This window comes from Salmo salar, chromosome 14, assembly GCF_965601325.2.
Source record: "Salmo salar chromosome 14, fSalSal1, whole genome shotgun sequence".
Classification (NCBI taxonomy): domain Eukaryota; kingdom Metazoa; phylum Chordata; class Actinopteri; order Salmoniformes; family Salmonidae; genus Salmo; species Salmo salar.
The window spans coordinates 95,024,355-95,051,683 of NC_138304.1; the positions used below are offsets into that span (position 1 = coordinate 95,024,355).

Below are 27,329 nucleotides of genomic sequence, written 5' to 3' on the forward strand. Positions count from 1 at the left end.
TAGAGGACTACAGTTACTGTACTGTATCTAGTGTAGATGATACTGTATCTAGTGTAGAGGACTACAGTTACTGTATCTAGTGTAGAGGACTACAGTTACTGTACTGTATCTAGTGTAGAGGACTACAGTTACTGTATCTAGTGTAGAGGACTACAGTTACTGTATCTAGTGTAGAGGACTACAGTTACTGTACTGTATCTAGTGTAGATGACTACAGTTACTGTATCTAGTGTAGAGGACTTCAGTTACTGTATCTAGTGTAGAGGACTTCAGTTACTGTACTGTATCTAGTGTAGAGGACTACAGTTACTGTACTGTATCTAGTGTAGAGGACTACAGTTACTGTACTGTATCTAGTGTAGAGGACTACAGTTACTGTATCTAGTGTAGAGGACTACAGTTACTGTACTGTATCTAGTGTAGAGGACTACAGTTACTGTACTGTATCTAGTGTAGAGGACTACAGTTACTGTACTGTATCTAGTGTAGAGGACTACAGTTACTGTATCTAGTGTAGAGGACTACAGTTACTGTACTGTATCTAGTGTAGAGGACTACAGTTACTGTATCTAGTGTAGAGGACTACAGTTACTGTATCTAGTGTAGAGGACTACAGTTACTGTACTGTATCTAGTGTAGATGACTACAGTTACTGTATCTAGTGTAGAGGACTTCAGTTACTGTATCTAGTGTAGAGGACTTCAGTTACTGTACTGTATCTAGTGTAGAGGACTACAGTTACTGTACTGTATCTAGTGTAGAGGACTACAGTTACTGTATCTAGCGTAGAAAAATACAGTTACTGTACTGTATCTGGTGTAGAGGACTACAGTTACTGTATCTAGTGTAGAGGACTACAGTTACTGTACTGTATCTAGTGTAGAGGACTACAGTTACTGTACTGTATCTAGCGTAGAGGACTACAGTTACTGTACTGTATCTAGTGTAGAGGACTACAGTTACTGTATCTAGTGTAGAGGACTACAGTTACTGTATCTAGTGTAGAGGACTACAGTTACTGTACTGTATCTAGCGTAGAGGACTACAGTTACTGTACTGTATCTAGCGTAGAGGACTACAGTTACTGTACTGTATCTAGTGTAGAGGACTACAGTTACTGTACTGTATCTAGTGTAGAGGACTACAGTTACTGTACTGTATCTAGTGTAGAGGACTACAGTTACTGTACTGTATCTAGTGTAGAGGACTTCAGTTACTGTACTGTATCTACTAGAGGACTACAGTTACTGTATCTAGTGTAGAGGACTACAGTTACTGTATCTAGTGTAGAGGACTACAGTTACTGTATCTAGTGTAGAGGACTACAGTTACTGTACTGTATCTAGTGTAGATGACTACAGTTACTGTATCTAGTGTAGAGGACTACAGTTACTGTACTGTATCTAGTGTAGAGGACTACAGTTACTGTATCTAGTGTAGAGGACTACAGTTACTGTACTGTATCTAGCGTAGAGGACTACAGTTACTGTACTGTATCTAGTGTAGAGGACTACAGTTACTGTACTGTATCTAGTGTAGAGGACTACAGTTACTGTACTGTACGTGGGGCTCGACGCTGCGTAGAGGACTACAGCTGTACGTGTGGGACTCGTACTGTATCTAGTGAGAGGACTACAGTTACTGTACTGTATCTGTGTAGAGGACTACAGTTACTGTATCTAGTGAGAGGACTACAGTTACTGTTCTAGTGTAGAGGACTCAGTTACTGTATCTAGTGTAGAGGACTACAGTTACTGTATCTAGTGTAGAGGACTACAGTTACTGTACTGTATCTAGGTAGAGGACTACAGTAACTGTACTGTATCTAGTGCAGAGGACTACAGTTACTGTACTGTATCTAGTGTAGAGGACTACAGTTACTGTACTGTATCTAGTGTAGAGGACTACAGTTACTGTATCTAGTGTAGAGGACTACAGTTACTGTACTGTATCTGGTGTAGAGGACTACAGTTACTGTATCTAGTGTAGAGGACTACAGTTACTGTATCTGGTGCAGAGGACTTCAGTTACTGTACTGTATCTAGTGTAGAGGACTACAGTTACTGTACTGTATCTAGCGTAGAGGACTACAGTTACTGTACTGTATCTGGTGTAGAGGACTACAGTTACTGTATTGTATCTAGTGTAGAGGACTACAGTTACTGTGTATCTAGTGTAGAGGACTACAGTTACTGTATCTAGTGTAGAGGACTACAGTTACTGTACTGTATCTAGTGTAGATGACTACAGTTACTGTATCTAGTGTAGAGGACTTCAGTTACTGTATCTAGTGTAGAGGACTACAGTTACTGTATCTAGTGTAGAGGACTACAGTTACTGTACTGTATCTAGTGTAGAGGACTACAGTTACTGTATCTAGTGTAGAGGACTACAGTTACTGTATCTAGTGTAGAGGACTACAGTTACTGTACTGTATCTAGTGTAGATGACTACAGTTACTGTATCTAGTGTAGAGGACTTCAGTTACTGTATCTAGTGTAGAGGACTTCAGTTACTGTACTGTATCTAGTGTAGAGGACTACAGTTACTGTACTGTATCTAGTGTAGAGGACTACAGTTACTGTATCTAGCGTAGAAAAATACAGTTACTGTACTGTATCTAGTGTAGAGGACTACAGTTACTGTACTGTATCTAGTGTAGAGGACTACAGTTACTGTATCTAGTGTAGAGGACTTCAGTTACTGTATCTGGTGTAGAGGACTTCAGTTACTGTACTGTATCTAGTGTAGAGGACTACAGTTACTGTAATGTATCTAGCGTAGAGGACTACAGTAACTGTACTGTATCTGGTGTAGAGGACTACAGTTACTGTACTGTATCTAGTGTAGAGGACTACAGTTACTGTACGTGTGGGACTCGTACGCTGCTAGGAGGACTACAGCTGTACGTGTGAGGACTCGTCGATCTAGTGTAGAGGACTACAGTTACTGTACTGTATCTAGTGTAGATGACTACAGTTACTGTATCTAGTGTAGAGGACTTCAGTTACTGTATCTAGTGTAGAGGACTTCAGTTACTGTACTGTATCTAGTGTAGAGGACTACAGTTACTGTACTGTATCTAGTTAGGGACTACAGACGCTCGTAGCAGCGACTACAGTTAACTGTACTGTATCTAGCGTAGAGGACTACAGTTACTGTACTGTATCTGGTGTAGAGGACTACAGTTACTGTATTGTATCTAGTGTAGAGGACTACAGTTACTGTATCTAGTGTAGAGGACTACAGTTACTGTATTTAGCGTAGAGGACTACAGTTACTGTACTGTATCTAGTGTAGAGGACTACAGTTACTGTATCTAGTGTAGAGGACTACAGTTACTGTATCTAGTGTAGAGGACTACAGTTACTGTACTGTATCTAGTGTAGATGACTACAGTTACTGTATCTAGTGTAGAGGACTACAGTTACTGTACTGTACTGTTAGAGGACTACAGTTACTGTACTGTATCTAGTGTAGAGGACTACAGTTACTGTACTGTATCTAGTGTAGAGGACTACAGTTACTGTATCTAGTGTAGAGGACTACAGTTACTGTATCTGTGTAGAGTACTCAGTTACTGTACGATTGTAGAGGACTACAGTTATGTACTGTATCTAGGTAGAGGACTACAGTTACTGTACTAGTGTAGAGGACTACAGTTACTGTATCTAGTGTAGAGGACTACAGTTACTGTATCTAGTGCAGAGGACTACAGTTACTGTACTGTATCTGGTGTAGAGGACTACAGTTACTGTATCTATTGCAGAGGACTACAGTTACTGTATCTAGTGTAGAGGACTACAGTTACTGTATCTAGTGTAGAGGACTACAGTTACTGTATCTAGTGTAGAGGACTACAGTTACTGTACTGTATCTAGCGTAGAGGACTACAGTTACTGTACTGTATCTAGTGCAGAGGACTACAGTTACTGTACTGTATCTAGTGTAGAGGACTACAGTTACTGTACTGTATCTAGTGTAGAGGACTACAGTTACTGTATCTAGTGTAGAGGACTACAGTTACTGTACTGTATCTAGCGTAGAGGACTACAGTTACTGTATCTAGCGTAGAGGACAACAGTTACTGTTCTGTATCTAGCGTAGAGGACTACAGTTACTGTACTGTATCTAGTGTAGAGGACTACAGTTACTGTACTGTATCTAGTGTAGAGGACTACAGTTACTGTACTGTATCTGGTGTAGAGGACTACAGTTACTGGATCTAGCGTAGAGGACTACAGTTACTGTATCTAGTGTAGAGGACTACAGTTACTGTATCTAGTGTAGAGGACTTCAGTTACTGTACTGTATCTAGTGTAGAGGACTACAGTTACTGTAATGTATCTAGCGTAGAGGACTACAGTAACTGTATCTAGTGTAGAGGACTACAGTTACTGTATCTAGTGTAGAGGACTACAGTTACTGTACTGTATCTAGTGTAGATGACTACAGTTACTGTATCTAGTGTAGAGGACTTCAGTTACTGTATCTAGTGTAGAGGACTACAGTTACTGTATCTAGTGTAGAGGACTACAGTTACTGTACTGTATCTAGTGTAGAGGACTACAGTTACTGTATCTAGTGTAGAGGACTACAGTTACTGTATCTAGTGTAGAGGACTACAGTTACTGTACTGTATCTAGTGTAGATGACTACAGTTACTGTATCTAGTGTAGAGGACTTCAGTTACTGTATCTAGTGTAGAGGACTTCAGTTACTGTACTGTATCTAGTGTAGAGGACTACAGTTACTGTACTGTATCGTAGTGACTAGCAGGACTACAGTTACTGTATCTAGTGTAGAGGACTACAGTTACTGTACTGTATCTAGCGTAGAGGACTACAGTTACTGTACTGTATCTAGTGTAGAGGACTACAGTTACTGTACTGTATCTGGTGTAGAGGACTACAGTTACTGTATCTAGCGTAGAGGACTACAGTTACTGTATCTAGTGTAGAGGACTCAGTTACTGTATCTAGTGTAGAGGACTACAGTTACTGTACTGTATCTAGTGTAGATGACTACAGTTACTGTATCTAGTGTAGAGGACTTCAGTTACTGTATCTAGTGTAGAGGACTCAGTTACTGTATCAGTGTAGAGGACTACAGTTACTGTACTGTATCTAGGTAGAGGACTACAGTTACTGTACTAGTGTAGAGGACTACAGTTACTGTGTCTAGTGTAGAGGACTACAGTTACTGTATCTAGTGTAGAGGACTACAGTTACTGTATCTAGCGTAGAGGACTACAGTTACTGTACTGTATCTAGTGTAGAGGACTACAGTAACTGTACTGTATCTAGTGTCAGAGGACTACAGTTACTGTATCTAGTGTAGAGGACTACAGTTACTGTACTGTATCTAGTGTAGAGGACTACAGTTACTGTATCTAGTGTAGAGGACTACAGTTACTGTACTGTATCTAGTGTAGAGGACTACAGTTACTGTACTGTATCTAGTGTAGAGGACTACAGTTACTGTACTGTATCTAGTGCAGAGGACTACAGTTACTGTACTGTATCTAGTGTAGAGGACTACAGTTACTGTACTGTATCTAGTGTAGAGGACTACAGTTACTGTACTGTATCTGGTGTAGAGGACTACAGTTACTGTATCTAGTGTAGAGGACTACAGTTACTGTATCTAGTGTAGAGGACTACAGTTACTGTATCTAGTGTAGAGGACTACAGTTACTGTATCTAGTGTAGAGGACTACAGTTACTGTACTGTATCTAGCGTAGAGGACTACAGTTACTGTACTGTATCTAGTGCAGAGGACTACAGTTACTGTACTGTATCTAGTGTAGAGGACTACAGTTACTGTACTGTATCTAGTGTAGAGGACTACAGTTACTGTATCTAGTGTAGAGGACTACAGTTACTGTACTGTATCTAGTGTAGAGGACTACAGTTACTGTATCTAGTGTAGAGGACTACAGTTACTGTATCTAGTGTAGAGGACTACAGTTACTGTATCTAGTGTAGAGGACTACAGTTACTGTACTGTATCTGGTGTAGAGGAATACAGTAACTGTACTGTATCTAGTGTAGAGGACTACAGTTACTGTACTGTATCTAGTGTAGAGGACTACAGTTACTGTATCTAGTGTAGAGGACTACAGTTACTGTATCTAGTGTAGAGGACTTCAGTTACTGTACTGTATCTAGTGTAGAGGACTACAGTAACTGTACTGTATCTAGTGTAGAGGACATACAGTAGACTGTACTGTATCTAGTGTAGAGGACTACAGTTACTGTACTGTATCTAGTGTAGAGGACTACAGTTACTGTATCTAGTGTAGAGGACTTCAGTTACTGTATCTGGTGTAGAGGACTACAGTTACTGTACTGTATCTAGTGTAGAGGACTACAGTTACTGTACTGTATCTAGTGTAGAGGACTACAGTAACTGTACTGTATCTGGTGTAGAGGACTACAGTTACTGTACTGTATCTAGTGTAGAGGACTACAGTTACTGTATCTAGTGTAGAGGACTACAGTTACTGTACTGTATCTAGTGTAGATGACTACAGTTACTGTATCTAGTGTAGAGGACTACAGTTACTGTATCTAGTGTAGAGGACTACAGTTACTGTACTGTATCTAGTGTAGAGGACTACAGTTACTGTATCTAGTGTAGAGGACTACAGTTACTGTATCTAGTGTAGAGTACTGCAGTTACTGTATCTATTGTAGAGGCCTACAGTTACTGTAATGTATCTAGTGTAGAGGACTACAGTTACTGTATCTAGCGTAGAGGACTACAGTTACTGTACTGTATCTGGTGTAGAGGACTACAGTTACTGTATTGTATCTAGTGTAGAGGACTACAGTTACTGTATCTAGTGTAGAGGACTACAGTTACTGTATCTAGTGTAGAGGACTACAGTTACTGTACTGTATCTAGTGTAGAGGACTACAGTAACTGTACTGTATCTAGTTCAGAGGACTAAAGTTACTGTATCTAGTGTAGAGGACTACAGTTACTGTACTGTATCTAGCATAGAGGAATACAGTTCCTGTACTGTATCTAGCGTAGAGGACTACAGTTACTGTACTGTATCTAGTGTAGAGGACTACAGTTACTGTACTGTATCTAGTGCAGAGGACTACAGTTACTGTATCTAGCGTAGAGGACTACAGTTACTGTATCTAGTGCAGAGGACTACAGTTACTGTATCTAGTGCAGAGGACTACAGTTACTGTACTGTATCTAGTGTAGAGGACTACAGTTACTGTATCTAGTGTAGAGGACTACAGTTACTGTACTGTATCTAGTGTAGAGGACTACAGTTACTGTACTGTATCTAGTGTAGAGGACTACAGTTACTGTACTGTATCTAGTGCAGAGGACTACAGTTACTGTACTGTATCTAGTGTAGAGGACTACAGTTAATGTACTGTATCTAGTGCAGAGGACTACAGTTACTGTACTGTATCTGGTGTAGAGGACTACAGTTACTGTATCTATTGCAGAGGACTACAGTTACTGTATCTAGTGTAGAGGACTACAGTTACTGTATCTAGTGTAGAGGACTACAGTTACTGTATCTAGTGTAGAGGACTACAGTTACTGTACTGTATCTAGCGTAGAGGACTACAGTTACTGTACTGTATCTAGTGCAGAGGACTACAGTTACTGTACTGTATCTAGTGTAGAGGACTACAGTTACTGTACTGTATCTAGTGTAGAGGACTACAGTTACTGTATCTAGTGTAGAGGACTACAGTTACTGTACTGTATCTAGCGTATAGGAATACAGTTACTGTATCTAGCGTAGAGGACAACAGTTACTGTTCTGTATCTAGCGTAGAGGACTACAGTTACTGTACTGTATCTAGTGTAGAGGACTACAGTTACTGTACTGTATCTAGTGTAGAGGACTACAGTTACTGTACTGTATCTGGTGTAGAGGACTACAGTTACTGGATCTAGCGTAGAGGACTACAGTTACTGTATCTAGTGTAGAGGACTACAGTTACTGTATCTAGTGTAGAGGACTTCAGTTACTGTACTGTATCTAGTGTAGAGGACTACAGTTACTGTAATGTATCTAGCGTAGAGGACTATAGTAACTGTATCTAGTGTAGAGGACTACAGTTACTGTATCTAGTGTAGAGGACTACAGTTACTGTACTGTATCTAGTGTAGATGACTACAGTTACTGTATCTAGTGTAGAGGACTTCAGTTACTGTATCTAGTGTAGAGGACTACAGTTACTGTATCTAGTGTAGAGGACTACAGTTACTGTACTGTATCTAGTGTAGAGGACTACAGTTACTGTATCTAGTGTAGAGGACTACAGTTACTGTACTGTATCTAGTGTAGATGACTACAGTTACTGTATCTAGTGTAGAGGACTTCAGTTACTGTATCTAGTGTAGAGGACTTCAGTTACTGTACTGTATCTAGTGTAGAGGACTACAGTTACTGTACTGTATCTAGTGTAGAGGACTACAGTTACTGTATCTAGCGTAGAAAAATACAGTTACTGTACTGTATCTAGTGTAGAGGACTACAGTTACTGTACTGTATCTAGTGTAGAGGACTACAGTTACTGTATCTAGTGTAGAGGACTTCAGTTACTGTATCTGGTGTAGAGGACTTCAGTTACTGTACTGTATCTAGTGTAGAGGACTACAGTTACTGTAATGTATCTAGCGTAGAGGACTACAGTAACTGTACTGTATCTGGTGTAGAGGACTACAGTTACTGTACTGTATCTAGTGTAGAGGACTACAGTTACTGTACTGTATCTAGTGTAGAGGACTACAGTTACTGTATCTAGTGTAGAGGACTACAGTTACTGTACTGTATCTAGTGTAGATGACTACAGTTACTGTATCTAGTGTAGAGGACTACAGTTACTGTATCTAGTGTAGAGGACTACAGTTACTGTACTGTATCTAGTGTAGATGACTACAGTTACTGTATCTAGTGTAGAGGACTTCAGTTACTGTATCTAGTGTAGAGGACTTCAGTTACTGTACTGTATCTAGTGTAGAGGACTACAGTTACTGTACTGTATCTAGTGTAGAGGACTACAGTTACTGTATCTAGCGTAGAAAAATACAGTTACTGTACTGTATCAAGTGTAGAGGACTAGAGTTAATGTACTGTATCTAGCATAGAGGACTACAGTTACTGTACTGTATCTGGTGTAGAGGACTACAGTTACTGTATTGTATCTAGTGTAGAGGACTACAGTTACTGTATCTAGTGTAGAGGACTACAGTTACTGTATCTAGCGTAGAGGACTACAGTTACTGTACTGTATCTAGTGTAGAGGACTACAGTTACTGTATCTAGTGTAGAGGACTACAGTTACTGTATCTAGTGTAGAGGACTACAGTTACTGTACTGTATCTAGCGTAGAGGACTTCAGTTACTGTACTGTATCTAGCGTAGAGGACTACAGTTACTGTACTGTATCTAGTGTAGAGGACTACAGTTACTGTACTCTATCTAGTGTAGAGGACTACAGTTACTGTACTGTATCTAGTGTAGAGGACTACAGTTACTGTACTGTATCTAGTGTAGAGGACTTCAGTTACTGTACTGTATCTAGCGTAGAGGACTACAGTTACTGTATCTAGTGTAGAGGACGACAGTTACTGTATCTAGTGTAGAGGACTACAGTTACTGTATCTAGTGTAGAGGACTACAGTTACTGTACTGTATCTAGTGTAAATGACTACAGTTACTGTATCTAGTGTAGAGGACTACAGTTACTGTACTGTATCTAGTGTAGAGGACTACAGTTACTGTATCTAGTGTAGAGGACTACAGTTACTGTACTGTATCTAACGTAGAGGACTTCAGTTACTGTATCTAGTGTAGAGGACTACAGTTACTGTACTGTATCTAGCGTAGAGGACTACAGTTACTGTACTGTATCTAGCGTAGAGGAATACAGTTACTGTACTGTATCTAGTGTAGAGGACTACAGTTACTGTATCTAGCATAGAGGACTACAGTTACTGTATCTAGTGTAGAGGACTTCAGTTACTGTACTGTATCTGGTGTAGAGGAATACAGTAACTGTACTGTATCTAGTGTAGAGGACTACAGTTACTGTATCTAGCGTAGAGGACTACAGTTACTGTATCTATTGTAGAGGACTTCAGTTACTGTACTGTATCTACTGTAGAGGAATACAGTAACTGTACTGTATCTAGTGTAGAGGACTACAGTTACTGTACTGTATCTAGTGTAGAGGACTACAGTTACTGTACTGTATCTGGTGTAGAGGACTACAGTTACTGTATCTAGTGTAGAGGACTACAGTTACTGTACTGTATCTAGTGTAGAGGACTACAGTTACTGTACTGTATCTAGTGTAGAGGACTACAGTTACTGTATCTAGCATAGAGGACTACAGTTACTGTATCTAGTGTAGAGGACTTCAGTTACTGTACTGTATCTGGTGTAGAGGAATACAGTAACTGTACTGTATCTAGTGTAGAGGACTACAGTTACTGTATCTAGCGTAGAGGACTACAGTTACTGTATCTATTGTAGAGGACTTCAGTTACTGTACTGTATCTACTGTAGAGGAATACAGTAACTGTACTGTATCTAGTGTAGAGGACTACAGTTACTGTACTGTATCTAGTGTAGAGGACTACAGTTACTGTACTGTATCTAGTGTAGAGGACTACAGTAACTGTACTGTATCTGGTGTAGAGGACTACAGTTACTGTACTGTATCTAGTGTAGAGGACTACAGTTACTGTAGTGTATCTGGTGTAGAGGACTACAGTTACTGTACTGTATCTGGTGTAGAGGACTACAGTTACTGTATCTAGCGTAGAGGACTACAGTTACTGTATCTAGTGTAGAGGACTGCAGTTACTGTATCTAGTGTAGATGACTACAGTTACTGTACTGTATCTAGTGTAGAGGACTACAGTAACTGTACTGTATCTAGTTCAGAGGACTAAAGTTACTGTATCTAGTGTAGAGGACTACAGTTACTGTACTGTATCTAGCATAGAGGAATACAGTTACTGTACTGTATCTAGCGTAGAGGACTACAGTTACTGTACTGTATCTTGTGTAGAGGACTACAGTTACTGTACTGTATCTAGTGCAGAGGACTTCAGTTACTGTATCTAGCGTAGAGGACTACAGTTACTGTATCTAGTGCAGAGGACTACAGTTACTGTACTGTATCTAGTGTAGAGGACTACAGTTACTGTATCTAGTGTAGAGGACTACAGTTACTGTATCTAGTGTAGAGGACTACAGTTACTGTACTGTATCTGGTGTAGAGGACTACAGTTACTGTATCTAGTGTAGAGGACTACAGTTACTGTACTGTATCTAGTGTAGAGGACTACAGTTAATGTACTGTATCTAGTGCAGAGGACTACAGTTACTGTACTGTATCTGGTGTAGAGGACTACAGTTACTGTATCTATTGCAGAGGACTACAGTTACTGTATCTAGTGTAGAGGACTACAGTTACTGTATCTAGTGTAGAGGACTACAGTTACTGTATCTAGTGTAGAGGACTACAGTTACTGTACTGTATCTGGTGTAGAGGACTACAGTTACTGTATCTAGTGTAGAGGACTACAGTTACTGTATCTGGTGTAGAGGACTTCAGTTACTGTACTGTATCTGGTGTAGAGGACTACAGTTACTGTATCTAGTGTAGAGGACTACAGTTACTGTACTGTATCTGGTGTAGAGGACTTCAGTTACTGTACTGTATCTAGTGTAGAGGACTACAGTTACTGTACTGTATCTGGTGTAGAGGACTACAGTTACTGTATCTAGTGTAGAGGACTACAGTTACTGTACTGTATCTGGTGTAGAGGACTTCAGTTACTGTACTGTATCTAGTGTAGAGGACTACAGTTACTGTACTGTATCTAGTGTAGAGGACTACAGTTACTGTACTGTATCTAGTGCAGAGGACTACAGTTACTGTATCTAGTGTAGAGGACTACAGTTACTGTACTGTATCTAGTGTAGAGGATTTCAGTTTAGAGGGACAAGACGGCTAAGTTAGTAAAATGAGATATTGCCAGGGAAAGTAGGGTATTTGAGGTGAATGTGGAGAATCATGCCAAAAGGAGCTTCATCAAATGATGAATATGTCCCAAATGGCAACCTATCCACTTTATAGTGCACTACTTTTAAACAGGGCCCATAAGGCTCTGGGTGGGTTCTATTTGGGACACAACCGATGTCTGATGTCGGAGTTCAGGGAGTTTGCTGAATAAGCCAGAACTAACAGAGAGTGTTCAGAACAGGATCCTGGCCAGGACTACAGCCCTCAGCCCGTGGACTACAGCCCTCAGCCCATGGACTACAGCCCTCAGCCCCTGAACTACAGCCCTCAGCCCCTGAACTACAGCCCTCAGCCCCTGAACTACAGCCCTCAGCCCCTGGACTACAGCCCTCAGCCCCTGGACTACAGCCCTCAGCCCCTGGACTACAGCCCTCAGCCCCTGGACTACAGCTCTCAGCCCCTGGACTTTGCCCTCAGCCCCTGAACTACAGCCCTCAGCCCCTGGACTTCAGACCTCAGCCCCTGGACTTCAGACCTCAGCCCCTGGACTATAGACCTCTGCCCCTGGACTACAGACCTCAGCCCCTGGACTACAGACCTCAGCCCCTGGACTACAGACCTCAGCCCCTGGACTACAGACCTCAACCCCTGGACTACAGACCTCAGCCCCTGGACTACCCTCCCATAATACTCTTTAGTAGTGGAGGCCATATCTGAGGTAACCAGCCCACATGAATAATTACTATAGTTTACTATGGTTTAAATATTGTAGTATTACTATAGTTTAGTATGGTATAAATATTGTAGTATTACTATAGTTTAGTACAGTATAAATATTGTAGTATTACTATAGTTCAGTATGGTATAAATATTGTAGTATTACTATAGTTTAGTATGGTATAAATATTGTAGTCTTACTATAGTTTAGTATGGTATAAATATTGTAGTCTTAATATAGTTCAATATGGTATACATATTGTAGTATTACTGTAGTTTAGTATGATATAAATATTGTAGTCTTACTATAGTTCAGTATGGTACAAATATTGTAGTATTACTATAGCTAAAAAACGGTAGTATTTTTGCATACTTTAATATATGGTTGTTTTTTACTATAGCGTTTTTGCCGATATTAGTATATACAGTTTACTATAGTATCGCATACACACACACATGCACACGCACACACACACAGCAGTGACTCTTACCTTTGTACCACATTGTCCATTGTCTCCAGGCAGACCAGGTGCTCCCTGTGAATGCAGATTAGTGAGATAACGAGGCTGAATACTCACTACACAGCTAGCTACATGTACATGAAAACCTTTAAACCATATTTACTGGAAGGCACAGAATGCAATTTCTGTAATGATGACAAACACCACATTAGAATAATTACTCACGTCTTTACCCGCTGCTCCATCACTGCCTGGTTCTCCCTGAGAGACAGAAGGATGGAGAGAGAAGAGGGGAATAGAAAGAAGACAGCATCATGACATCCCCATGACATGCATATCTATCCTGTTCTATATCTGCAGTATATGTGTTGAAACAATAGGAGCGTGTGTACTGACCTGCATTCCAGGATGGCCAGGGGGTCCGGCTGGACCAACCATCCCTGGTAGCCCTCTGTCTCCTGCCTGGCCCTTCTCACCTTGTATACCCTAGAGAGAGAGAGAGCAAGGGAAGAGAGAGAGAGGGAGATAAGAGAGGAGAGAGACAGAGAGAGAAGAGAGAGAGAGAGAGAGAGAGAGAAGAGAGAAGAAAGAGAGAGAGAGGGGGGAGAGAGAGAAGAGAGGGGGGAGAGAGAGGAGAGAGAGAGACAGAGAAGAGAGAGTGGAGAGAGAGAAAGGAGAGAGTGGAGAGAGAGAGAAGAGAGAGAGAAAAGAGCAAAGAAGAAAGTGTGTGAGAGAGACAGAAGAGAGAGCAGAGAGAGAGAGAGAGGGGGGAGCGAGAGAGGAGAGATAGAGGAGAGAGAAAAAAGAGAGACAATTAACAGAGAGACAGTGTGATGAGTAACCTTATCTGAGAAAAACACTTACAGAACACAACGCTAACAGTCCATGTAATCATGCAGATAAACCAGGGTTTGATGCAGATGCTATGTGTTCCTTCTACATTAGAATAAAAGAGACATATTGTTGATGATAATATTTCCTCTCACCACTCCAGCTGGGCCTGCTGGGCCTGGGGGTCCCGCTGCTCCTGCAGTGCCCTACCAATATAACATACAGCCATTAGCAACAGATTCACATACAAACCGTATTAACGAACACACTGAATACAACAACACAAACCTTATTAACAAACACACTGAATACAACAACACAAACCTTATTAACGAACACACTGAATACAACACAAACCTTATTAACGAACACACTAAATACAACAACACAAACCTTATTAACGAACACACTGAATATAACACAAACCTTATTAACGAACACACTGAATACAACAACACAAACCGTATTAACGAACACACTGAATATAACACAAACCTTATTAACAAACACACTGAATACAACAACACAAACCCTATTAACAAACACACTGAATATAACACAAACCTTATTAACGAACACACTGAATATAACACAAACCTTATTAACGAACACACTAAATATAACACAAACCTTATTAACAAACACACTGAATATAACACAAACCTTATTAACGAACACACTGAATACAACAACACAAACCTTATTAACGAACACACTGAATATAACACAAACCTTATTAACGAACACACTAAATATAACACAAACCTTATTAACAAACACACTGAATATAACACAAACCTTATTAACGAACACACTAAATACAACAACACAAACCTTATTAACGAACACACTAAATACAACAACACAAACCTTATTAACGAACACACTGAATACAACAACACAAACCTTATTAACAAACACACTGAATACAACAACACAAACCTTATTAACGAACACACTAAATATAACAACACAAACCTTATTAACAAACACACTAAATACAACAACACAAACCTTATTAACGAACACACTGAATACAACAACACAAACCTTATTAACAAACACACTGAATACAACAACACAAACCTTATTAACAAACACACTGAATATAACACAAACCTTATTAACGAACACACTAAATACAACAACACAAACCTTATTAACAAACACACTAAATACAACAACACAAACCTTATTAACAAACACACTGAATATAACACAAACCTTATTAACGAACACACTAAATACAACAACACAAACCTTATTAACGAACACACTGAATATAACACAAACCTTATTAACGAACACACTAAATACAACAACACAAACCTTATTAACGAACACACTGAATATAACACAAACCTTATTAACGAACACACTAAATACAACAACACAAACCTTATTAACAAACACACTGAATATAACACAAACCTTATTAACGAACACACTGAATATAACACAAACCTTATTAACGAACACACTAAATACAACAACACAAACCTTATTAACAAACACACTGAATATAACACAAACCTTATTAACGAACACACTGAATACAACAACACAAACCTTATTAACAAACACACTGAATATAACACAAACCTTATTAACGAACACACTAAATACAACAACACAAACCTTATTAACGAACACACTGAATATAACACAAACCTTATTAACGAACACACTGAATACAACAACACAAACCTTATTAACGAACACACTGAATACAACAACACAAACCTTATTAACGAACACACTGAATATAACACAAACCTTATTAACGAACACACTGAATACAACAACACAAACCTTATTAACGAACACACTAAATACAACAACACAAACCTTATTAACGAACACACTGAATATAACACAAACCTTATTAACGAACACACTGAATACAACAACACAAACCTTATTAACGAACACACTGAATACAACAACACAAACCTTATTAACGAACACACTGAATACAACACAAACCTTATTAACGAACACACTGAATATAACACAAACCTTATTAACGAACACACTGAATACAACACAAACCTTATTAACGAACACACTAAATATAACACAAACCTTATTAACGAACACACTGAATACAACAACACAAACCTTATTAACGAACACACTGAATATAACACAAACCTTATTAACGAACACACTGAATACAACACAAACCTTATTAACGAACACACTGAATATAACACAAACCTTATTAACGAACACACTGAATACAACACAAACCTTATTAACGAACACACTAAATATAACACAAACCTTATTAACGAACACACTGAATACAACAACACAAACCTTATTAACGAACACACTGAATACAACACAAACCTTATTAACGAACACACTGAATACAACAACACAAACCGTATTAACGAACACACTGAATATAACACAAACCTTATTAACAAACACACTAAATATAACACAAACCTTATTAACGAACACACTGAATATAACACAAACCTTATTAACGAACACACTAAATACAACAACACAAACCTTATTAACAAACACACTGAATACAACACAAACCTTATTAACGAACACACTGAATATAACACAAACCTTATTAACGAACACACTGAATACAACAACACAAACCTTATTAACGAACACACTGAATATAACACAAACCTTATTAACAAACACACTAAATACAACAACACAAACCTTATTAACGAACACACTGAATACAACAACACAAACCTTATTAACGAACACACTAAATACAACAACACAAACCTTATTAACGAACACACTGAATATAACAACACAAACCTTATTAACGAACACACTGAATACAACAACACAAACCTTATTAACAAACACACTGAATATAACACAAACCTTATTAACGAACACACTGAATACAACAACACAAACCTTATTAACGAACACACTAAATATAACACAAACCTTATTAACAAACACACTAAATATAACACAAACCTTATTAACGAACACACTGAATATAACACAAACCGTATTAACGAACACACTAAATACAACAACACAAACCTTATTAACGAACACACTGAATACAACAACACAAACCTTATTAACGAACACACTGAATACAACACAAACCTTATTAACGAACACACTGAATACAACAACACAAACCTTATTAACGAACACACTGAATATAACAAACCTTATTAACGAACACACTGAATACAACAACACAAACCTTATTAACGAACACACTGAATACAACAACACAAACCTTATTAACGAACACACTGAATATAACAACACAAACCTTATTAACGAACACACTGAATACAACAACACAAACCTTATTAACAAACACACTGAATATAACACAAACCTTATTAACGAACACACTGAATATAACACAAACCTTATTAACGAACACACTGAATATAACACAAACCTTATTAACGAACACACTGAATACAACAACACAAACCTTATTAACAAACACACTGAATACAACAACACAAACCTTATTAACAAACACACTGAATACAACAACACAAACCTTATTAACGAACACACTAAATATAACGACACAAACCTTATTAACGAACACACTGAATACAACAACACAAACCTTATTAACAAACACACTGAATACAACAACACAAACCTTATTAACGAACACACTGAATATAACACAAACCTTATTAACAAACACACTGAATACAACAACACAAACCTTATTAACGAACACACTGAATACAACAACACAAACCTTATTAACAAACACACTGAATACAACAACACAAACCTTATTAACGAACACACTGAATACAACAACACAAACCTTATTAACAAACACACTAAATACAACAACACAAACCCTATTAACAAACACACTGAATATAACACAAACCTTATTAACGAACACACTGAATATAACACAAACCTTATTAACGAACACACTGAATACAACAACACAAACCTTATTAACGAACACACTAAATATAACACAAACCTTATTAACAAACACACTGAATACAACAACACAAACCTTATTAACGAACACACTGAATATAACACAAACCTTATTAACAAACACACTGAATACAACAACACAAACCTTATTAACAAACACACTGAATATAACACAAACCTTATTAACGAACACACTGAATACAACAACACAAACCTTATTAACGAACACACTGAATACAACAACACAAACCTTATTAACGAACACACTGAATACAACAATACAAACCTTATTAACAAACACACTGAATACAACAACACAAACCTTATTAACGAACACACTGAATACAACAACACAAACCTTATTAACAAACACACTGAATATAACACAAACCAAGAGTCATATACAGTCACCTACAAAACTAGTGGCACCCTTGATAAAGATGAGCAAAAAAGACTATGAAATAAATAATACAAATACTGAGCTATATTGAATGCCCCCAGAAAATGACAATTATATTGTTTTATACCAATACAATTGCTCAGAGAAAGAGATTTTGTTTAACAAGTCATCAGTTTTTCTCTAAAAAAGATAGGTATCAAAATGATTGGCCCCCCTGTACCCAATACATTATGTACCCTCCCCTTGGTAGGAAAACAGCACTGAGCATTTGACTATGTTTTAGGAGATTCTAGAACACACTGGGAGGGATCTCAGAACCTTCCTCCATACAGAATCTTTCCAGATCCTTGATATCCTTTGGTCTCACGGACTTCCCTCGTCAATTCAAACAACAAGTTGGGGGTTCAAGTGTGGAGGTTCAAGTGTGGAGACAAATAAAAATGTCTTTGTGGATTTCGATGTGTGCTTGGGGTCATTGTTCAGAGGAAACCAGGTTTTTGTCTAAAATGTCCTGGTACTGGGTAAAGTTCATGATGCTGTTTACCTTAACAAGGGCCCCAGAACCAGTGGACGCAAAACAGCCCAATAACATCAAAGATCCACCACCATATCTTACAGTAGGTATGAGGTAATTTTTTGCATCCACTGCATCCTTCTTTCTATGCCAAACCCACCGCTGGTTTAGTTGTCCAAAAGAGCTCTATTTTCGAGTCCTATAGCTTGGGGGTAGAAGCTGTTTAGAAGCTTCTTGGAACTAGACTTGGCGCTCCGGTACCGCTTGCAGTGTGGTAGCAGAGAGAACAGTCTATGACTAGGGTGGCTGGAGTCTTTGACAATTTTTAGGGCCTTCCTCTGACACCGTCTTGTATAGAGGGCCTGAATGGCAGGAAGCTTGGCCCCAGTCATGTACTGGGCCGTATGCACTACCCTCTGTAGTGCCTTGCGATCGGAGGCCGAGCAGTTGCCATACCAGGCAGTGATGCAACCCGTCAGGATGCTCTCAATGGTGCAGCTGTAGAACGTTTTGAGGATCTGAGGACCCATGCCAAATCTTTTCAGTCCCCTGAGGGTGAATAGGTTTTGTCGTGCCCTCTTCACGACTGTCTTGGTGTGTTTGGACCATGTTAGTTTATTGGTGATGTGGACACCAAGGAACTTGAAGCTCTCAACCTGCTCCACTACAGCCCCATCTATGAGAGCCTTTTCCTGTAGTCCATTATCATCTCCTTTGTCTTGATCATGTTGAGGGAGAGGTTATTGTCGTCGTTGTTGGTGATCAGGGCTACCACTGTTGTGTCATTGGCAAACTTAATGATGGTGTTGGAGTCGTGCCTGGCCATGCAGTCATGAGTGAACAGGGAGTACAGGAGGGGACTGAGCACACACCCCTAAGGGGCTCCAGTGTTGAGGATCAGTGTGGTGGATGTGTTGTTACCTACCCTTACCACCTGGCGGCGGCCCGTCAGGAAGTCCAGGATCCAGTTGCAGAGGGTGGTGTTTAGTCCCAGGGTCCTTAGCTTAGTGATGACTTTTGAGGGCACTATGGTGTTGAACGCTGAGCTGTAGTCAACCCGGTTCCAATCCAAGTGACAATGCCCTTTATCAAACTCCAGGCCTTTACATGTGTTGGTTACTCACTTCCAAAGAGCCTTTTGGGGGCTCCTGAGTGGTGCAGCGGTCTAAGGCACTGCATCTCAGTGCTAGAGGCATCACTACAGACCCTGGTTCGATTCCAGGTTGCATCACAAACAGACATGATTGGGAGTCCCATAGGGCAACACACAATTGGCCCAGCATCATCCGGTTTAGGGTTTGTCTTGGGTAGGCAGTCATTGTAAATAAGAATTTGTTTTTAACTGACTTGCCTAGTTAAATATTGGAGGTGGCATCTAATCATAGATTTGGAGACTTGGTGACCCCAATATGTGACCAAATTCTGTAATTCTGCAACTGTGGCCCTTAGATTTTCCTTTGCCTCCTGAACCATCAGTCTCATTGTGCGTGGGGACAAGATACACATGCGTCCTTTTCCAAGTGTACCACTGTTCCAGTGATTTTAAACTTCTTAATAGTGGTAAGAGGTACATATATTATTATATTTTAGCATTTTCTTTGTACCCATTGTTATATTTATGAAGGTCAATATTCAATAACCATTCATCTCGTTTTCTGAGTTCTTTGTCTTTGTAACGCCCTGGCCATAGAGAGGGTTTTTTTGTTCTTTATTTTGGTTAGGCCAGGGTGTTACATTGGGTGGGCGTTCTATGTTCTTTTTCTAGGTTTTTGTATTTCTGTGTTTTGGGCCGTGTGTGGCTCCCAATCAGGCACAGCTGAAGTTCGTTGTTGTTGATTGGGAGTCACACATAAGGAGCATGTTTTTCCTTTAGGTTTTGTGGGTAATTGTATTTTGTTAGTGTGTTTTCCTAACAGAACTGTTTGCTGTTGTCTTTTGTTTATTTTTGTAGTGTTCTCTTTTTCATTAAAACACTAATGATGAACACATCCTCCGCTGCGTATTGGTCCACCTTTTCCGACGATGACTTCTCTGTTTCATCTGACGACGAAGACAGCCGTTTCAGTCTTTCCCCATGGTGATGAGTTTTTTTTACATGCGTGTTACCTATTTTTTATACCCCAGTGAAACAGGAAGCCATGGAAGGACACAATACAGTTACTTAAACTGAGATGAACTTTATTGCACTGGCCTAAATCAGAGTCACGCAGTGTTCCTTGGTAGTCTTAAACAAATCTACTTTGAAAGAAAAGTATACACCTCACACACATGGTTATGGGCTTAAAAAAGAAGACACCTGGACCATGTCAGATATAGAGTTGAAATGTATTCACGTTTGGGTTTGCATCCAAATTTTACAGTTTATATACATCACAGAATACTGAAATATCCCAAAACCGTACGCCGTAGAAACACCGAATTTTCAGCGTTTTTGTTAAAATAACGTTTATTAATTAAGAAATTAGAAAAATATGAATAACATTCCACCCAGGAGGCCACTAGAGGGTTAGGGGTTAAGGTTAGGGGTTAGGGTTAGGGGTTAGGGGTTAGGGTTAAGGTTAAGGTTAGGGTTAGGGTTAGGGGTTAAGGTTAGGGGTTAGGGTTAGGGGTTAGGGTTAGGGGTTAGGGTTAGGGGTTAAGGTTAGGGGTTAAGGTTAGGGGTTAGGGTTAGGGGTTAGGGTTAGGGGTTAAGGTTAGGGGTTAGGGGTTAAGGTTAGGGGTTAGGGGTTAAGGTTAGGGGTTAGGGGTTAGGGTTAGGGGTTAAGGTTAGGGTTAGGGGTTAGGGTTAAGGTTAAGGTTAGGGTTAGGGGTTAGGGTTGGGGTTAAGGTTAGGGTTAGGGTTGGGGTTGGGGTTAGGGTTAGGGTTACGGGTTAGGGGTAGGGTTAGGGTTTTTGATTTGACTGCAAAAGTAGAATGTTCATGCAAATTTTATTTGTTTGATTTTATTTAAAATAATCTTTAGGGGTGCCAATAATTAATAATGTAAAAAAAATTTAAACATTTAAAATGACTTGTTAAACAAAGTTTCTTTCTCTGAGCAATTGTACTATGTAGTGTAACATAATAACATTTGAACATGTTTGTGAGCAGACAATATAACTCATTATTTGTATTATTTATTCAGTATTTATTTTTTTGCTCATCATTATCAAGGTGGCAATAATTCTGGAGGTGACTGTAGGTGAGAGGTTAAAGTTCATGTACTCACAAGGTGTCCTGGGGGACCGGGTCGACCCTGAGGCCCTGGGGTTCCAGCATCACCCTGCAAAAGGTCAAAGGTTGCTCTCAGTTTGACACATATTGTGACAAAATCCATCATTCAATTGGTGTTGTCATTCGAAATGGTTCTCATTCATTCATTCATTCATTCCAAATGAACATCGTTCAAACATCAAACAACATGAATTGAGCAGGTGCATGCAACATTTGGTTTGACTTACCTCAAGTCCTGGTCTACCAGTTGACCCTGGTGGGCCAACAGGCCCAGCATCACCCTGAAGAGAGGAGGAAGACAGAGGGAGAGGGGTGAGTAACCAGTATCCATAACAATGTGCTCATAATCTGTATTGGTGTTCTGTATGGTAGCAGGCATCAGACAGACAAACTGAAAAGAGTAGCGTGTGTGTGCGCACGTGTGTGGTCAACTCACCTTCTGTCCAGGGAAGCCAACATGTCCATGCTTCCCTTTGAAACCCTGAGAGCAGAGGGATCAAAGATAAATAAAACAAACATCGCATCTCACACACAGCTTTCAACATGACACACATCACATCTCAAAACACGCAGTTTTCAAAACATATCACTTTGAAATCTCACACTGATTTGAACACCTACCCTCTCAAAGGCCCCACACAGAAACACTGACATAGACAGAAAGCAGCATGATTGACACAAAATACCCTCTTTCCTTTTCTCATTGTTTTGAACTGTGTGAGACATTTGTTTTACTTTGCAAAAACAATAAGGTATATTTATCATACCAAAAGTAAACATTGTGCAGAACAGATCAGCTGTGTCAGTCAGAACCCAATAGTTCTGGCCCACTTTCATAGAGCAACTCAGACCTGGAGGGCTGATAAGACCCCTGAACTCTTCCTATGGAAACATGGGCAGCTGATTGGCACGTACAGTAAGCTCTGTGACATACGTGCGTATACTGGTATGTGAGGTGACATCAGTGGGTGATGTTTGATAGATGAACAGATACAAGTGGTGAATGTGGTGATTCACACACTGATGACAAGTCAGTGATGTCACATAAGTGATGTCACAGCAGTGATGTCTATCTAACAGTATGTGATATGAGACAAGGTCCCGGTTGGGGAGAGACGGGGTCCCTTTTTTCAGAAAGGGCAGAGGTTACTGAGATCATATTTAGGGTTCATGTAAAGGTCAAATGGCACTTACCGGCATTCCTTTGTGTCCTGCCGCCCCTGGAAGCCCTGGCTCTCCCTGGGAGAGTGAGAAAGCGAGAGAGGGAGAGAGAGAGAAAGAGAGAGAGAGCGAGAGAGAGGGAGAGAGAGCGAGAGAGGGGGGGTCAATTCAACACATCCATAGACTAACAATACTATCTACAGTATCATGTAGTATGTCTGAATCTTCTCTTACCCTCATCCCTGGTTTCCCATCTTTACCATCCAATCCCTCAAATCCAGGAGGTCCCTTTGGAGAAACAGGAAGAAAGGCAGTGAGGTGAGAGCATTCTTTAACTTTTTAAGGCTTGTGGGCAGTATTCGGAAGTATGGATGACTGAGGTGCCCAAAGTAAACTGCCTGTTACTCAGGCCCAGAAGCTAGGATATACATATGCATGATAGTATTAGATAGAAAACACTCAAACGTTTCTAAAACTGTTAAAATAATATCTGTGAGTATAACAGAACTGATTTGGCAGGCGAAACCCCGAGGACAATCCATCCAGGACATTTTTCTTTTAGGTCATTGGACTCTTCAATGCTTTTCTATGGGAAAGTCTAATACTTAAGACCCAGACTGCAGTTCATTTGGCTTCCACTAGATGTCAACAGTCTTTAGAAATTGTTTCATTCTTGTTTTTTGAAAAATGAAGAAGTATTCGTATTGTTTCGAAGTGTCCCTCAGAAGGACTCTAGTCTTTTGGTGTGCGCTCCTCGTTCTTTTTCTCCACTACTGAACACAGTATATTCCGTCTTAAATTTGATTGATTATTTACATATTAGGGTACCTGAGGTTGGATTAGAAACGTTGTTTGAATTGTTTGGACGAAGTTTACAGGTAACTTTTTAGACTCCTTTGTAGGCATGTTGGGCAATAAAGAAGGACTTTATTGAAAAAACCGACCATTCATTGTGTAACTGGGACCCTTTGGATTGCAAAAAGATGAAGCTCTTCAAAGGTAAGTGATTTATTTTATCGCTATTTTTTAGTTTTGTGACACCTGTGCAGGTTATGAATTCATGTTTATGCAGGAAGTGGGTGAGGCGCTGTCCTCAGATGATCAAATGCTATGCTTTCGCCGTAAAGCCTAAATTGGACAAAGCAGTTCGGTTACCAAGATTCTAAGTTATAGAATGGTGTATAACACTTGTATTTTTATGAATGTTTAATATTACTACTTTCGTATTTTGAATTTCGCGCTCTGCAATTTCACCTGATGTTGTCGAGGTGGGACGCTAGCGTCCCAATGATCCGAAAGAAGTTAAAACCCATCGTCCATGAAATTGTAGAAAATATATATATCTCGTGATAATGCAAACTGACACACAGATACACTCACCTGCAAGCCAGGAGACCCAGGAGAACCTGGAGGTCCAGATGGGCCCTGTGGACCTTGTGCTCCATCGTTACCCTGAGAGAGAGACACAGAGAGAGAGAGAGAAAGAGAGAGAGACAGAGCAAGAGAGAGCGAGAGAGAGAGAGAGAGAAAGACAGAGAGCGAGACACACAGAGGGAGAGAGACACAGAGAGAGGGAGCGAGACACAGAGAGAGAGAGTGAGACACACAGAGAGAGAGAGAGAAATAACATTATCCTCACCATTAAGTAGAAACATAAATAGTAAAAACGAGTATGATAAGCTGCTCTACCTTGTCAGCCTTGGGTCCAGGTGGTCCTTCTCTTCCTTGTTTCCCAGGGGGACCAGGGGGGCCCTACAAAGTTAACATTTAGTATCAAGAGCTAAGTGATGGGGCACATCCCATGCCAATAGATATTTAACTAAGCCATGAAGTAGATGAGATGAATCTTTCACTTACCTGTGTCCCTGGGAAGCCTGGTTGCCCTGGAGAGCCCTACAAATAACGAGAGAACACATCGGTCTGTGTGTGTGTGTGTGTGTGGTGTGTGTTGTTTGAACACAGCATTTGGAATGTACTGTATATTTCGAATGCATATTTCATTGTAATATACCTGATCTCCTTTTGGTCCGTCGGACCCTGCCAGTCCAGCCTCTCCTTTGGGTCCCTGTGGACAAAGAGAGTGCAAGATTGTTTTTTTGTCCTAAAGATGCAGGATATGGACGATGTTATGGATGATAGGTTATAGGGACGAGGGATAAAGGGGATGAGGTTATGGATGATAGGTTATAGGGACAAGGGATAAAGAAGTGGGGATAGAAGGGATGAGGTTATTGATAATAAATTATAGGGACGAGGGATAAAGATGTGGGGATGGAGGGGATGAGGTTATGGATGATAGGTTATAGAGACGAGGGATAAAGATGTGGGGATGGAGGGGATGAGGATATGGATGATAGGTTATAGGGATGAGGGATAAAGATGAGGGGATAGAGGGGATGGTATTATGGATGATAGGTTATAGGGATGAGAGACAAAGATGAGGGGATTGAGGGGATGAGATTATGGATGATAGGTTATAGAGACGAGGGATAAAGATGAGGGGATCGAGGGGATGAGAATATGGATGATAGGTTATAGGGACAAGGGATAAAGATGAGGGGATGATATTATGGATGATAGGTTATAGGGATGAGGGATAAAGAAGTGGGGATAGAGGGGATGAGATTATGGATGATAGGTTATAGGGACGAGGGATAAAGATGAGGGGATGAGGATATGGATGATAGGTTATAGGGACGAGGGATAAAGATGTGGGGATGAGGGGATGAGGTTATGGATGATAGGTTATAGGGATGAGGGATAAAGATGAGGGGATAGAGGGGATGAGATTATGGATGATAGGTTATAGGGACAAGGGATAAAGATGAGGGGATAGAGGGGATGAGATTATGGATGATAGGTTATAGATACGAGGGATAAAGATGAGGGGATTGAGGGGATGAGGGGATGAGGTTATGGATGATAGGCCATAGAGACGAGGGATAAAGATGTGGGGGTAGAGGGGATGAGATTATGGATGATAGGTTATAGGGACGAGGGATAAAGATGAGGGGATAGAGGGGATGAGATTATGGATGATAGGTTATAGATACGAGGGATAAAGATGAGGGGATTGAGGGGATGAGGGGATGAGGTTATGGATGATAGGCCATAGAGACGAGGGATAAAGATGTGGGGGTAGAGGGGATGAGATTATGGATGATAGGTTATAGGGATGAGGGATAAAGATGAGGGGATGAGGTTATGGATGATAGGTTATAGAGACAAGGGATAAAGATGTGGGGATAGAGGGGATGAGATTATGGATGATAGGTTATAGGGACGAGGGATAAAGGGGATGAGGGGATGAGGTTACGGACCGCTACTCCAGCCTGTCCCTGGTATCCTGGGTTGCCTGGTGGACCCTGCAGGAGAGAGGATAGGGGTAAGACATCATCTCACACTCACTGAAGTAATGAAATAGAACCCAAAATATATAGTTATCAACTCACTATGTCAACTGCTACAGCTATTCTGTTAAAATGCCAGAGGTTTTTTAGACTATTCAAATGAGGGGAAAACACATCAATGTTCAATACATGACAACTGTGTATGTCAATGTTTACCGATTCTCCCTTCGTTCCTGCAGCCCCTGGGGTCCCCCGCTCGCCTTTCAGGCCCTGTCAATCAATCAATAAATCAATCAATCGAGTCAAAATCTATCCATCCATCTATCCATCCATCTTTCCACCAATCAGCAAAGCAGCCAATATGTTCCCAATATGTTCATTCATGTAAACGTGATGAAACAAGTTGTTGTGTCTTACAGGAAGTCCAGGGGGTCCCATAGAACCTGGGTATCCATTAGTCCCTGGAGGGCCCTGAGAGAGACCATAAAGATGTAGAAATGAAAGTAAAAACATATCTTTATCTGTCCATTTATTAAACTTTATCTATCATGTATTGATGAGGAGAGGTGTCACTCACCGTTTCACCCTTAACACCTGGTGGTCCTGCTGCCCCTCTCTCACCTTGCTGACCCTGGGGAGATGGAGAGCGGGAGAGAAGGGTAGAGGGAGAGAGGAGAGGAGAGAGGTATGGAGAGGGAGAAGAGAG

At 40.2% G+C, this 27,329-nt stretch overlaps 1 protein-coding gene across 5 annotated transcripts in view; it reads right to left on the reverse strand.

Moving 5' to 3' along the window:
- col16a1 (collagen, type XVI, alpha 1) overlaps positions 1-27,329 on the reverse strand; it is a 164,258-nt gene that overhangs the window by 16,970 nt on the left and 119,959 nt on the right. For all 5 annotated transcript variants that reach the window (XM_045694917.2, XM_082961292.1, XM_082961290.1 and 2 more), the window contains 17 exons: positions 27,201-27,254; positions 27,041-27,094; positions 26,840-26,893; positions 26,594-26,638; positions 25,285-25,338; positions 25,131-25,166; positions 24,963-25,025; positions 24,654-24,725; positions 23,508-23,561; positions 23,307-23,351; positions 22,549-22,593; positions 22,340-22,393; positions 22,108-22,161; positions 14,192-14,242; positions 13,602-13,691; positions 13,431-13,466; positions 13,236-13,280 (listed from right to left, as the gene is read on the reverse strand). In XM_045694917.2, coding sequence (XP_045550873.1) covers positions 13,236-13,280; positions 13,431-13,466; positions 13,602-13,691; positions 14,192-14,242; positions 22,108-22,161; positions 22,340-22,393; positions 22,549-22,593; positions 23,307-23,351; positions 23,508-23,561; positions 24,654-24,725; positions 24,963-25,025; positions 25,131-25,166; positions 25,285-25,338; positions 26,594-26,638; positions 26,840-26,893; positions 27,041-27,094; positions 27,201-27,254 — 906 coding nt within the window. The remainder of the gene's footprint in view (positions 1-13,235; positions 13,281-13,430; positions 13,467-13,601; positions 13,692-14,191; positions 14,243-22,107; positions 22,162-22,339; positions 22,394-22,548; positions 22,594-23,306; positions 23,352-23,507; positions 23,562-24,653; positions 24,726-24,962; positions 25,026-25,130; positions 25,167-25,284; positions 25,339-26,593; positions 26,639-26,839; positions 26,894-27,040; positions 27,095-27,200; positions 27,255-27,329) is intronic.